The sequence below is a fragment of the Rutilus rutilus genome (genome assembly GCF_951802725.1).
Source record: "Rutilus rutilus genome assembly, chromosome: 20".
Lineage (NCBI taxonomy): Eukaryota > Metazoa > Chordata > Actinopteri > Cypriniformes > Leuciscidae > Rutilus > Rutilus rutilus.
This window is the reverse complement of record NC_140225.1, coordinates 10,196,312-10,212,622: the sequence shown is the minus strand read 5'-3', so window position 1 is coordinate 10,212,622 and position 16,311 is coordinate 10,196,312. Positions and strand designations below refer to the sequence as shown.

Here is a 16,311-nt window from a genome sequence, read left to right as displayed (position 1 = left end):
TTAGAGAGTGTGTGTGTGTTTGAGTTTTCTAGATGAGGGCATTCAATCACGGAGAGTGGCTCATCATCGCTCTGCCTGGATACATCTTAGCGCGTTAGAGAGCGTAGCGCTCGCTCCGCGGGCTGTGGATACCTCGTTACCAGGCCAACTGGGTTCAGGAAGTGACACGGAGCCTTGCGACCTCTTTTTTGCCTACTTATTGACACTATTATGTCCCGAACACAAGTGCCGTAAATGCCTCTTTACCCAAAAACACTTTCCTATACTTCATGGCATGCTCAACTCCGCAAAGAATTCACATATTCAGTGAATAATGACACTTGTATTGACATAAGTGATGGACTTCATATGGGAGTAATGTGAAAGCAATATTAGTGCTCTGTCTTTCATTATCAGAGATATTGGGAGGTGTATGAGAGGTCTTACCTGCTGGACACATTGGTAGACAGGAAGAGCCCTTCTCGTCTGTTCCTCTCGATTACACTGCGCACATCTGGTGCTCTTTGTCAAGAAATGCAATGCTATTTCATAATTAATAAAAGCATGAAAATCAAACTTCAACTTCATGAAGACAGATATATCTACAATCCGATTCAAAAGTTTGAACACACCTACTCGTTTATCATAATAGTGAAGGACTCGAAAGTATGAAATAACACAAATTCTAAACTGGATAGTTCCGGTCATGGATGCTGATTGGTCAATACTGCTATGCACACTCTGGACAATCTGTCAGTCTACTTGAGGTGCACCCTGGGAGGATTTATAAACGGTACTGAAGGACTTCCAAGGTTTGCTGGACACTTTCCTTCACCATTCAATTCAACTAATCAAACAAACAAACAAAAAACGTTCTAATAATACGTTATTATTATTATTATTATTCGTATTATTTATTTAAAAAAAATTATTTATTTTTTTATAAATTATCATCAAATCATCAAAATAAATACATAAATAAATGGGATGAGATGAGAAGAAAAATGATTGGTAACACTTTACTTAAGGCGAGACACGGCAGGCAAAAACATCGGGGGTTTTTTACTGGTCAATTTTGAGATTTTTGGATATTTGTCTTCAATAACATGTCTTCTTTCAGACTTGTGTTGAAAAAAAGTCCGAAATACACATTTAGGTCTTTATTTTATTACACTTTGTCTGTTTGCGTCTGTAGATTTCTCATAAATTCAACAAAAGTTGGCGTTGTAAATCACCCCGCTGCTCCGCGATCGCTGCCGGCACCCTGTCATCACATGCACCTTTAGGAAGCTCTCTCTCTCCTGTACAATCCTGTCGGATCCAAATATGGTCATTTCCTTTTTATCAGCAACCAATCGTGAAAGTAAAAGAGCTCAATGCGCAATCTCATTGGCTGATGAAAAATCTTTAAAGCCCGTTTTCTCAAAATGACTTTTGTCTCATACTCCAAGTCTGAAATCTCCACTTCAGTAGCATCTATATACACCAAACTTTACAGTCTTGTACCTAGTTATATTATGAAGACATTTACAGACGGATTTGTAAATATATTATTCCTAGCCTGATTTATATAACATTTTATTGCAAAAAACACTATTGACAGTATATTCTGATTTACAGGATAACAAAAGTAGATATCCATAAATCCCTCTGTAATTTTTTTCCCATCTAATATGTGAACACAATGAAAAAATAATTTTTAACCTGGCTTTATCCAATACTCAGATTTCGTTTATTTTTATTTTATATATGCAAATTAGCGCATATTTAATTAGATATTTCCTAATTTGCATATTTAAACATTAAATTACAGAAAACTTGTAATACATTTTTTTCTCATCTTAATGTAGGTAATCAACTGGGAAAGTTTCATGGTGATATCTGCTAGTTAAAAATGTTACCCTATTCACCTGTAGTGTCTCGCCTTAAAGCCTTTATGTATAATGCATCATAAAAGTATTTTTAATGCATTAATTACGCCTTGTAATGAACCTTATAATGCATTGTATGATCTCATAAATAATCATAACGACCATTATAATATAATACATTGTTACACCTTTATAAAGTATAATACATTAGGAAACATGACAAACAACCAATAGTCAGATGTAATGTGCGAATGCATTTAACTTTGGTTACAATTATTTATGAAATGACATAAGGCATTACAATGTACATTTTGAATACCATTATAATGCATTGTACATAAATTGTCAAGCAAACCCCATAAAACTTTGTGTTTGCTTTCAAAAGTTTTGATGAAATAATATGAGGTGGGAGGAAAAGGTATATTTCATTGCTTTAGCAAGTGTTTCAAACTTTTGCAAAGTTTCTCTTGGAATGCAAAAAGAATTGAAATATAAATCTCTTTTTTCCATCACCATGGGGTCTGTGACAAAAAAAACAACAGACAATTAGAATAGATAGATAGATAGATAGACAGACAGACAGATGTAGGTGAGACACTGTGGAACAATAGCAAGATCATTTCCTTTATCCCTCTGACTTAGAGCCTATTACACAAGCTGATTTCTTGTTTTACCATGTTACTCTATTATGTCGGGCCCTCTTATATGACGTCAACCCATACAGTCCGATTGCTTCCTTTTCTCTCCACACCTCATCCTCAGATTACCACTGAGCTCAAAACCAACTCATGCAAAGCATCATCATAGGTAATCAATAGGGAGGCTTTTAACCTGCGGCCATCTCTTCGGATGGGCCTCCACCCATTGTGGTTATACTGCGGGATTGATGTCAGTGCATCTATGAATAGACCTTTCGACAGTTTTAAACTAATTCAATTACGATTTCTCGCTTTTTCTGCCCCGCTTTCCCTCTCGCTCCATGGAAAACAACCGTAGCAAATCCAATCTATAGCGCAGGGATGGAGGGCAAATCCCTCGATGAAAGAGGGGAGGAGGCTGGGTGCGCGCATTACACTGTTGCGATCTGCTGCTAAGGAGAGAGAGAGTGGAAAGCTTACAGTGTAATCCCATCAGGAAAAGACCACTGGGGGAGAGGTCAGCGCTGAACCGAGACACAATATGATCAAAACTGCACTTCCTGTGTAACACCTGTGCATATATTGTCTTCCAAAGTTTCATGACTGCTGCTTTATAGAGTTTGTAAAGCTCAAGAAAGCAGCAGTCATTAAAGAATGTGAGAAGTGAAATTTAGCAGTTAACAGTAGGGTCTCTTGATTATACATGCACAGCTTTAATCTGAGCTCAGCCAGTCTTTTGAGAACACAGACTGAGATCAAAACTGAGTCATGAAACCACTCAGCACTTTGTGGTACACTTTATTCACTCCCTCATTGGGCTGATTTCTTGATTTAGTATGCAGAGAGATAAAAAAAGATAGAGAAAGAGTCAATATGTTCTTGTAGTAACATGTCTAATTGAGTCATATTTAGTAGAGTAAAAAAAAAAAAAAAAACACTTTTACATATCGTATTTGGAGTAGAATCCAATTGTCAGTGTTTATGTACACATGTACCAAATAACAGGGGTCTTAACACTAGCCAGGTTCAGTTCTTCAGTTGAGAATTTTTAACTATATACACTAGTTATTGATGCAGTTACTGCATCATAATAATTATTACATATAAATAAATGTCTTTTTTAGGTGGACAGGCACAATGAATTATATAATTTAATTGTCGACCAAAAAAAAAACATTTATTTATTATATAGAGTATAGTATATTTATTTTATATAGTATATAAAGTATAGGTCACACTTTAGATTAGGATCTACTTCTCACCATTAACTATTAACTATGACTTTTGCCTCAATGAACTCTAATTACTGCTTTTAATAGTTATTAAGGAAGTTGTTAAGTTTAGGTATAGTGTAGGATTAAGGGATGTAGAATATGGTCATGCAGAATAAGGCATTAATATGTGATTTATAAGTACTAATAAACAGCCAATATCCTAATAATATGCAAGCTAAGCAACTAGTTAATAGTGAGAATTGGACCCTAAACTAAAGTGTTACCAAAGTATATATAAAATAAAAACTTTAAATTTAAAGTTAATATATATATATATATATATATATATATATAAAAAAAACAAGTTATGTACTGTATATGCACAACTGTACATTGACAGTTTGGAACAATCCTATGATCTATGATCCATGCTAATTTGAAATGATTTCACTAACTAAATGGTTTCAATAATTCTGTCATACCTTCTTTTTCTTTCCTCTAATACAAAGAAAGGAAACACTACCACGTATACAGTTCTCGCAAGACAGCTCGTCCTTTCCTGGCCTCGTCCGATCATCAGATCATCTCTTAGCGTTCTATTATGGCAGACACATCTCTGAAACAAAGCACTGCCAATTAATGCTCTATCAGCCTACTGCCAGTCTGTTCACACTCTATTACAGGAAGCAGTTTAGAGACAGACTCTGAATGTTTTGAGTATGTCTTGCTCTGCTCCCTTTCCCTCCATTTTCTTTTAAACAAATCTCTTCTCAATGAGGAATTGTGTTAATTTCATGCCACGGCCATTGTTCTTTGAGCCTTGATATTCAATAAAAGCTCATTGTAGTGGCAGCGCTGGCTGTTGTACTAACGAACGTGGGCACGGTAATTTTGCAGTGTTTTGCTGTCACGTCTGTCGTCTCCGTTTTTCCTGCCTTTGTGAGCCAAGCGACGTGGCTAATCTGAGTGACTGCGGTGGAAAGACGAGATGGAGAGCGGGAATAAGAAAAAGCAAAGAAAGGGAATGAAGAAAGAAGGTTCGAGCTGTGCCCTGACACCTGTTTAAGCTTCATCTGTGCTCCTGGCAAAAGGGAAAGTCAATAGAGGAATGGAAGAAGGGGGGAGAGGGCGAGAGACAAGGAGCAGGTGAGTCAACACACACAGCGGTAGCCTTCAATGACATGAATATGTATTAAACATGCTAAATGCAGGTTTCGGGTGTCAGCTGGATGATTTGCCTCACATTCAGATATGTCGAGGGGTGTGTGTGAGTGTGTGTGTGTGTGTGTGTGTGCGCATGTGCGGGTATTCTTTGACAGAGTGCATGTTAAGAATGGCTGATTGAAAATGTGTGTGTGTGTGTGTGTGTGTGTGAGAGAGAGAGAGAGGTGGAAGTGAGAGGAATATCTGAGGTAAATACAGGTTAAACAGACGTCTTTTCTGGGCTAAGCTCACAAGGATAGCCTACTACACTCAGAATATACACACTTCGCTGTCAGCACTCCTGCAAAACAAAGTGATGTTTGGAATGGTTCGGAAACACAAACACACAAGCTCTGTTCCAGAACCTAGTGAGTTGCCTATGTATGGAGCATTTTAATAAGGTGACGATTTACAAAAGTTAGGCAGTTTGAAAGTTACCTCATTTTGGACAAATTGTAAGTATCACAGAAGCTCAATGAAAATAATTGTATTAAGATGGTGGACGAACAAGAGAAATGCTAATGATAATACTGCTGAAAATCAAACCTATTTAAACCAGCATAACCTGGTTTGGATTGCTGGTCTTAGCTGGTTTAAGCTGATCTTAGCTAGTTTTAAGTTGGTTTCACAGCCTGACTCATTGGCGTCGGAAGAAAAAAAAAGTGGGTGGGTCCTCCCCCAGAAAAATGTTACTGGAGTAAATACCATTTCATTCTGGTGCCTTTTAATTAAACAAGTAAACTAAACTCCACTTAACGTCGGGCGGTGCTTTGCCTCCACGTCGTGCATTAAATGCACAGCTATCCGTGGATTATCCCCCTAATATGGTAATTTGCCAGCAATGACAACTTAAAGCTGTTATTGATGTTTGCAACGCAATATTTGACTGGAAAGGTACAACGGGCGGTTACTTTCGTCAGTTGCGGCTCGTTGAGAAATATAATGTAGCGATTCAGCGGAAATGGAGTTTAATTTATTAATTTTAATAAAAAAATATATTTAATTTAATTCCTCAAGTGGAATGGATTTGACTGACGACGCTCTGAAGAGCGACCAGACAAATGCGCTGAATTAGAGACGGTAAAAGTGAGTGGGTATAATGGCCCTCATTTATCATTCTTGCGTAGAAACGGGCGTATATGTTGGCGTAAGATTATGCTTACACTCTTCTCACCGCCTGATTTATGAAGCTGTGCGTACCTTTGAAATCCAGGTGTCCGCAATACCTGCGCTTGATAAATGCCGCGGCTGAAAACGAGCGTCATTAGAATAACACGCCCCTATATATTCAAGTCTCCGCTCCCCCCACGCCCTCATTTTACGCCATGGACACACGGAAGACGGCAAAGAAGAGAAACTTCTTTGAGAAAGACAAAGCGAAACCAGGGAAGTGGATTCTAGATTTTTATTATTAATGACGCTTATTGTTATTTAGAAGAAGAATGTCGTTATTATTATTATTTGTATTATTATTATTATTATTATTATTATTTAAAAGAAGAAGAATGTCATTTTTATTATTTTGTCAGTCTGAATAATTTTTTTGGTCATTGAAAGCCTTTCATTACTAAACCCAGTCCGTGCACACCTGCCGGGCCTAACCCTGGCCTAACCATCGTTTCAAAGAATAGTACAACTGCGAGCGCGTCGAGTATAAACGCCTCGTCCGTTTGGGGAGGTGCGCGCGCAGTCTGCGGAGACTCGCGCTGCGGAGCCAGGCAAAACTATAAACAAGGCTTGAAACGTCAGGTAAAGCGCACAGGCTCGCAACTTAAGGAATACATATGCCTACAATTCAAATGCTTTGGTAAAGTCACACAAATTAAACATTGAAGTCCATGTTGCACAAAAATAAACACTGAAGTTTATAATTACTATGTTGTTGTTTTTTTACAGTGGGTCATAATATATCATATCTTTTAGTTTGTCAGTGCGTTTTGTGGTGTTAGGAATTGTTTTTCTGCGCATTCCCGCACTCAAAACGTGCGTACACCACCTCCTGAGCTGGCGTAGGATTTGAGCGTGCCGTACGCCAACGTCCATATTGATAAATCTCAAAGTCACCGTGGTTTTGGGTGTACGCCAGGTGTACGCTGGAAATTTGGTGAACGCACTTTTGATAAATGAGGGCCAATATCACTGATCTTAAAAAGTGGGTGGGTCCGGTCCCACCCATATACAATGTTTCCGACGCCCATGGCCTGACTATTTAAAAAGTGCCCAAAAACCCTTAAAAAAAAAACAGTCAACATACCAGACTGACCAGTAAACCATCTTAGGCTGGTTTAAGATGTTACATTTTCCTGCTTTTCTTCAGAGGGGAAATACAGTACAGCACCATTCAAAAGATTTTTTATGTTTTTTAAAGAAGTCTCTTATTCTCACTAAGGATTAAATTATTTCAATTTAAAATAGCAGTTTTCTTTTTGAATACATTTTAAAATATATTTTATTCCTGTGGAAAAGCTGAATTTTCATCTGTCATCACTCCGGTGTCACATGATCCTTCAGAAATTCTATGCTGATTTGCTGCTCAAGAACCATTTATTATTATTATCAATGTTCAAAACAGTTGTGCTGCTCTATTTTTGTATTTATATTTTTGTGGAATGTGTGATACATTTTTGTCAGGATTCTTTCATAAATAGAAAGTTCAAAAGAGCAGCATATATTTGAGATCAATTTAATGCATCCTTGCTGAATACAATTATGAATTTCTTTTCTTTAAAAACACTTTCGTTTAGGATCCAATTCTCATAATTAACTAACTATTAACTATAACTTTTGCCTTAATAAACTCCTAATTACTGCTTATTAATAGTTAGTAAGGTAGTTGTTAAGTTTAGGTATAGTGGGATGTAGAATATGGTCATGCAGAATGAGGCATTAATATGTGATTTATAAGTACTAATAAACAGCCAGTATCCTAATAATATGCAAGCTAATAAGTAAACTTTAATCATGGGAATTGGACCCTAAACTAAATTGTTACCAAAAAGATATTCAGTATATATTTATTCTTCTCAAGTTGCCTGTAATTGTTTCTTGTGCACTTAAATCCTGCCTAAGTAGACTGTTCCAAATCAGTCACTTACGAGGTTCCATTTCAGTTCAGGCACTGCCTTAGAAAGCTGCTGCCTATGTAGGGAGCGGGCAGCTCACTAGGTTTTTGGAACAGAGCCACATACCGGTCTGAAATGCAAGGATACTTTGAATTGCCTTCTCGTTGCCATCAGATAGCAGAACTTCCTTCACATCAGCACAAACCGCAATCTGCCGGAAAAGAGAGAGAGAAAAAAAGATGAAAAATAAACAAATAAATAAACAAAAGCAAGACATCCTCAGCACACTGTTCGCAAGCAGTCATATCTGAAGAGCGCGGATTTTTAAAGCCCTACTCCAAAACGACCACCCGTCTCTCTTTCTCCCCTTGCTCCCTCTCATCCATCTCTGTCTGTCTCTGCCGTTTTTTCATTTTATGTCTGCATTATTTTAATCATTCAATCAAATCAGTCAATACTTTTATCATTCCCGGTGGCTGGGAGCCCTCTATCTTGCTATCACTCTGTTGGGTAATTGCATTGTGACAGGGGATGATGGTGAACGCCGAGCCTTTCATTTGCAGTGTGGCGTTTATCATGCGGGGCCATCGCGCTCTGCTGTCACTCCTTACTCGGCTCGCGAGGCCTGCCTGATGCCCTTCATATAACTTTGTACTGCGAAGCTTCTGCCTTTGTGCTGCTCCACTGTCAGCTCTTTCTGTCCTCTTTTTATACAGTCTTTTCATTCAAGTAGTCATCTTTATCAGAGGTGCCGTGTAACAGTTGTTTGGAGAGGTGCAGTGGGCAAAAGTAGGGTGTGTGTGTGTGTGTGTGTGTGTAAAAGTGCTTGCAAGGATTTATATTTGTGCTTTTAAATGAAATGATTTTGGGTTTCTTTCCTTAAACACAGGAAGCAAAAATAACTTTGTCACACCTGCTAATACTGAGTGAATTTTAAAAATGTAATTTTAAAAAATTATATATTTTTACCAGCCATGAAACTGAATTTTGCATTATTTTTAAATAAATATTATTTTCTTTAAAATCATTATCATTGTAATCATTTGCAGGATATTTCGCAAATAGTTTAGAGATGGGATTAGGAATTTTAGCATACTGTACACTTCCGTCCAAAAGTATTTTAAAGTCCCCCTGTAGTCAATCATTTCATCCCTTAAAAACTCATCTTTGATCACCAAAATTACATATTTAAGCATTTTTTCCTTGGAAAAAATGTCTTCATGCCTTAAAATAGCTTGAATGTAACTCTACACTCTGCAAATTGGCCCCGCCTCCACTCACTCACACCATATCAGAGATCCACTCACTGACGGTCACACGTTGACCTGATTGGTTACAAGGTAGTTTGTGACATCAGAAACACCAGCGTGTTCTTCAGTTTGTCTTAAAGCATATTAAAAACACCACATAGACACATAAACAATATTAAAACCTTGATTTTCACCACAGGGGGACTTTAAAAGAAACTATTATTCACTAAGGATGCATTAATTGATCAAAAGTAAAGACAATTATAATGTTGCAAAAGACTACTATAAATAAATTATGTTCTTTTGAACATCCTGACAAAAAAATCATGGTTTACACAAAAATATTAAGCAGCACAACGGTTTTCAACATTGATAATAATAAGAAATGTTTCTTGAGCACCAAATCAGCATATTATAATGATTTTTTAAAGATCATGTGACACTGAAGACTATAGAGATGACACTGAAAATTCAGCTTTGCCATCACAGTAATAAATAAAATTTTAAAACATATTAAAATAGAAAACATTTATGTTAAATTGTAATAATATTTCACAATATTACTGTTTTACTTCTATTTTTAATCAAATAAATGCAGCTTGGGTGACCAAGAAACATTAAACATTTTGTATATAATTGTTTTGATGGCATAATGTGAAGAATATACCATAGAACAGCTTCCTCGTTTTGAAGATGCACAATCTGCAAAATCATTCGCAGACTGTTTAAATGTCTTTATATGAGCTGCTCATGTTAACATTAACACAAAGGGACTGACAAAATGAGACAGTGCAGGAGACATATCTCTCCAGAGTGATGCTGTGTTTTTTGCCCTGTGGGCAAGAGTCAGGTCACGGGGCCCACACCACCAGCTAGCCATATGGGCATCAAGACCTGCAGGAAACCAACCAGTCACCCAAGAAAAACACGGGCGGTACTGCCAAAACCACAGCACTCCAGGGCACAGGACAAAGAAGAGGAGACATTTTTCCTTGTCAAGGACTTAGATAAACACAGGCACTAAGTCAGACCTGAGAGAAGGTGGAATGTGAGTAAAAAAAAAAGAAAAGAGATGAGAGATCGAGTGGGGGTGGGGGGGTGAGGAAGGCGATCCACTGGTGGTCCGTAATGTCACAACACGGGGGTATTGAGTGGAGAGATACGGGAAGGCTGGTCTTGTGAAGGTGAAATCGATAACATGTTAAGCCTGTCCATCTGGAGAGGTTACTACAAACTACTATACACTACACATAGCTAGAGCCTAAGCCACTGGTGTGTGTGTATGTGTGTGTATATGTGTGTGTGTGTATGTGTGTGACCAAGAAAGAAAGCGCTTGCATATGCAAGCCCGTGTGTTCGAACGCTTTTGGTGAAGTTAGCCCATTGGGCCACGTGTGTTTATGGTCACTGAGGTAGAAATGTCAATGTGCAACGGCCGATTTCATGTTGCTTACAATATGCCATGTTAGATTACCCATGCTGATGCAAATTGCCCATTTGCCTGTGATTGTCTGTCTGTGTGAGAGTACTGTGTCATTTTTTCGTTCACTTTTGACTTACCATGAGCCCGGCAAGACACGTCATCCCTCCACCCAGCTCACACACCGAGGAGCCCCTGTGAGACAGAGAGACAGAAGGGGGCTTGATGCGCTGTTTAGCGTAAAATTTGAAGTACATGAGTATGGGAGTGAAGTTTTTCAGTTTAAATGAGAGGAAAACAGGAGGATGAGAGAGATAAAGAGAGACACAGAGAGGGAGATGGCTGTTGTGTCTTGACAATAACGCTAATTAACTTGCCCGTGTAGGGGGATGCCATTGATTGGAATGCAATTCCACTGGGCTCATTGATCTTAACCTTCCTCTCCCTTCTTCTCTCTGCATGTGAGCGGGTGTATATGTGTTGACAAAAGAAAGCGCAATTGTCCTTTTTCCTGCTGGAAATGTGGATTTGCGGTACAGTATGAACTGGAAGTTAATTAAACGTACGGGATCAGTTTTCTGCTTTGATTCTGTACAGTACAGTGATGTTTCAGATGGTAATACTGTTGTATTTTTATATGTATAATGGTACTAAACCAGTATTTATAATCGTGATATTAAAAAAAATAAAAGTAGAGATATTGATATTATGTTAATTTGACACGATAATCCTAAATAATCCGGCACCAGTAATTGATACTTCACAAAAACACTGTCGTAAAACACAAAAAAGAAGACCTAGGCTGCGTCCGAAATCACATACTTCCTGTGTAAGTACTTAGTTTAAATAAGTAATTACTTTGCGACCGCTAAAAAAGTTTGTGATGTAAAAGGTATGAATGTATTCCAGGATGTAATGTTATCATGTGACCTACCAGCCTCAGTTGCGTCACTTCACTGCTATTCCTTAACACTCTCACACGGCCTCATGGGATAGTAAAGTATACATCATACGCACACTTCAGAATCTCACCAGGAATAGTAGGTCATCCGGGTAGTTTTTGCTTACTCCTTTATGAGTACTGTGAATACGGACACACTTCTTTGTCACATACTGTTTTTTAACTTGCTGCACAAAACACACTGAATTCAGCATAAATGCTTAACCTTGTTAATAATAACAAGGTTACATACTTGATATTATGTTAATTTGATATGATAATCCAAAATAATCCCGCACCAGTAACTGACACTCCAACATACTTGCAACCATAGTTGTGTCCCAAATGTTCACTACACACTATGCACTATGTACTCAACCATGTAGTGTATGAATTTTATGAGGTTATTCTGTCAGTAAGCTGCGACATAATATTTAACAATTGGAATGTATAGGGATAGAGGAAGTCTTAGGATCACGTATGGGAGGTGATATAAATATAGAAGCATTTTGAATTTATAAATTGAGATCACTGGCTCTTACATGATTTTTACAAATGTCATAAATTAAATATTCTAACTGTGAAGATTGGTGTTGATTAATGACGATGTATTTCTAATCATTAGCTCTTTCACTGTTGTGCAATTAATGTGGTTACCTGGATTGATATATAAGGATTTTTCATTTGTCTAAATGGTTAAATGGAAAGAAAGGGGGAAAGAAAGTTTTTTTGACTGTGGGATACTCTGTTATTGTGCTTAATGTAAGATTATGTCTTGTGTTTCATGAAAATTATTGTCGGATGCGTTTAACAGGATCATATTGTATGTTGATAAGTGCTGTTGAACACATTTAATTGAGTCAGTGATTTTTAACATTGGCCAATTTTGATGACGTCAATATAATTAATTGTTTAAATAGTGGGTGGAGGGATTTCGATTATTCAACATACTGAAGAAGGCCTGCGAGCCGAAACATCTGTTGTTTATTCCCGTGAAAAATGTGAAATAAAGTGACAAAGGATTTCGGATTCTGAGTGCGGATCATAGCTGTTTCTTGAAGTTCTTCTGTCATTTACCATCGGAATCTGATAGCCCCTCCCCTTGCTGCGACAGAGGAGTGCATGAAGTGTCCAACATTCCACACTTCGTTTTTTCGGTTAATTAAGTGCATCGTTCGGGTATGTGAAGTGCACTTTTTCTTTTTGGAATTTTCAGTGTGAACACACTACTCACACTCAGGGCTGTTGCTAGAGGGACGAAAGGTGGTGACGAATCTATGGCCCTTCGGCCTTAGGGGGACCCCGCGATTTCAACCGAGGGGGACAAAGAATGCGATTTCAAGCACCGGGGCTCTGGATACCCCAGCTACGGCTCTGCTCAAAGTACTTATACTACAAAATGCCAAAAATTAGGACACACATGTTAGCATCTGGCTAAATTGTGTAGCTTCTACAGCAGAATTTGACTGGAAAAATGTCATTCAAACCACATGACAACAACTATATAGATATTGGAAGCATTTTCCCCACTCTTTAAAAAGTTTATAAGCCTAATTGGCATATAAGAATAATTATAGCCTAGATAGCCTAATTGGCTATCTATGCATAAATATTTTATTATTTGCATTTAGAATTGCATTTTTTTCTCAGAACAAACTAAAGTGGTTTTATAAAGTCACAATTTTATTTTTTATTTTTTTTATTCAGTGGCGGAAACAATTTTTGAATCACACCACAACAGTTAACACATACAGACACCTACTTTATAGAGACCTACAGCAGCCGAATGGAATAATTCATATGAAAGGTAATTCATATAATTCCCACAGGAACGGAGAACTTACACAAGGACTATAATTTGCATAGAGTTCATTTGTGTTTGTCATACGCAAAATATACAGTAGAGAGTCCTTGTAGATCAAAAGCAGTCCACAGCCGAACACACACACACACACACACCGGCAGTTTGACTTCATCACTTTGCCAGTCATTTCTGCGCTCCGTGACAACAGTCTCCATGTGTTTGTCTGCTCTCAGCCCGTGATCCGACACCTTCCATTGACAGAGAGACAGAGTGGAGGATGAAGAGAGAGCGATTGTTGTATGAGGGAGTGCAATTAAAAATTAATGCGCACAAAACTGCTAGTATGAGCCGCGACGGGGACAAAGCCCCAGTGACAGGTAGCTATTTGGCTGTACATTGGACTAGTGGAAAGAAAGGCAAAAAACCAAAGGGATGAAGAGAAGAGATGGGCGCTCTCTGTAAATTGACTTTTTTTTTTGTTCTGCTTTATCCTCCTCTTTTTCTCTTTTTGGTGAGTGCCTGATAACAGGTCTGGAAGATAGCGAGAGGGTGACAGTCCTTGATGACATACAGGAACAAGAGCGCACATCGACACACACACACGTGCTCAAACACACTACACACACACTCATGCAAATGAACTTCAGCTTTTAATTTAGAGGTCTGAATATGCGCAAAAGCGATACACGGACCAAATCACAACAGAACACAGGTCTTAACATCCTCCGCACACACACACACACACACACACACTCCTGCAGAAGCATCAGCCCAAGGGCGTAAAACCCTGTATATGGCCAGTTGACCTTCAGCTTGCCGCTGTGTGATCGATAAGCTTCTCTTCCCTCCTCTGCCTCTTGAATGTAAAAACAGGAAATCAAAGGCTTGTGTACTGCCTTGAGTGCAAATCAAAAAGTGCCCCTTGCCTTTCTGTCACATGGCCAAAGTGTGTGTGTGTGTGTATATGTGACAGAGAGAGAGAGAAAGAGAATGTTATTGTACCTTACACTTCTGTATGCAGCCTAGCTGCCATTGCTTTGGCAATGCAAATGTACAGTTTTTGTCATGCCAATAAAGCACACTTAAATTGAAATTTAGAGAGAGAGAGAGAAAGAGAGAAAGAGAGAGAGAGAGAGAAGGGGGGTGGGGTCCTCACGTAAACATGTGACGTTTCTTCAGGCAGTAGTAGGCCATCACCTCTTCAGAAGGCCAGACACCTGAAACAGAAAGAGAGAGGGGTTAGAAGAAGCATATTGGTACTCACTGGTATGCCGTAACGTTGTTAATGTGTGAAAGTACTGGGAACTATTCTTGCATACACATGCTTGTGTACTCCCTGTCCCTGCGCAAAAAGAGTGCCCTGTCAATCTAACAAGACAAGTTTTCACATTAAATTTAGTGCATAATCTGGCCATTATCAGGCCATTCACATATGAGTGGGCCATTTGACTGAGATCTTTAAACCACCAAGAACAACTCATTTTTTACTTGGCATTTAGAGACAGGCAATGCATTTGCATTGAAAGTGAGTAAAAACAGTATTATGGTGAAATATTTGTATAATTGAAAAGAACAGTTCCATATTTTAATTTATTTTAAAATGTATTAATGATGGAAAAGTTGCATTTGCAGCAGTCATTACTCCAGTCTTCAGTGTCACACGATCCTTATATATCCTAATATGCTCTATAATAACATTTATCATGTTGAAAACAGTTATGCTGCTTAATATGCTTTGTGGAAATTGTGGCTTTTTTCAGGATCCTTTGATGAATAGAAAGTTGAATTAATCTTTGCTGTAAAAAAGTATTAATTTCTTTCAAATAAATATCTTATTGATCTTACTGAATATACTGTATAATTATAAAACCATATGAAATGCCAATGTTTATATCAACTCTTATAGCAATTGGAAGAAGTGAATATTCAACTAGTTAATCATGCATGTAGTTACTGTAGTGTAACCATTTCATCTCACATCTCCTTCCTCACCATAGCAGTTGAGAGGGATTGGTTAAATCACAGATAGCCAGCTCACGGAGAGACTTTAAGAACATATGACATTATTCATCATCATAGAAAGCAAGGAAACATTTGATGTATTACATACTGCATGCTCACACAAGGACAAGCCTACTTGGTTACCTTCACATGATGCAACATAAAGACAGTGTCTCACTCTCTTTTGCACTGGCGCTTTCTCTGTGTTCATGAACGCTCCCTGCTCGCTACAGTTCGTTTCCAACACACACACACACACACACACACACACACACACACACACTCACACATATAAGATTCTGGCTACTTAGGCTTGTAAGCTGTGCACAGAGTGAGTGGGGGTCCAGCGAACGATTATCACAAGAAGCAGGCTGGTGGTCTTATCACCCACTGTCAGCCTCTGCTCCTTCTGCTAGCTCCAGCAAGAGCCATAAAGCTGCTATTGTCTCTCAGACACACACATACACACGTGCAGCTGAGGAAAAATAGTCATTTCAATAAACTTAGGCCCCTGAGCTGTCTGCCTTTGATGGGAGCTCTTATGTGTTTGGATTTGTGTGTGTAACTTAACTTTCGTTTGCAACGTATCTTCATGTATAAATTTGTGAAGTGTTTTAAAAAGAAAGAAGAAATAAAACACCAATGTTTTTGGTGTGCAAACACTGGATCATTCTACGAAACACTGCCTTTTTAGGTTGTACATTTCTGTAAGATTTTAAACAATCTGTCAGACAAACATGTGTTCAGATATTAAAAAACGTAACTGTGCCAACTTAAGTTTAAAGGGATAGTTCACCCATTTACTCACCCTCATATCGTTCCAAACCTGCATGACTTTCTTATTTTGAAGATCTTTTGTTGGTAACATACCAATAACTAAATAAATAAAGGTTTGGGAAATGATAACAATAAATGATGACAAACTTCAT

General features: G+C 38.1%; 1 protein-coding gene across 1 annotated transcript in view; it reads right to left on the bottom strand.

The window, feature by feature from the left end:
• The window catches only part of camkmt (calmodulin-lysine N-methyltransferase), a 99,889-nt gene that overhangs the window by 19,190 nt on the left and 64,388 nt on the right, over positions 1–16,311 (bottom strand). Inside the window, exons 4-7 of the mRNA XM_084391706.1 lie at positions 14,538–14,598; positions 10,778–10,832; positions 8,115–8,178; positions 427–493 (exon numbers count right to left, since the gene is read on the bottom strand). Coding sequence (XP_084247832.1) covers positions 427–493; positions 8,115–8,178; positions 10,778–10,832; positions 14,538–14,598 — 247 coding nt within the window. The remainder of the gene's footprint in view (positions 1–426; positions 494–8,114; positions 8,179–10,777; positions 10,833–14,537; positions 14,599–16,311) is intronic.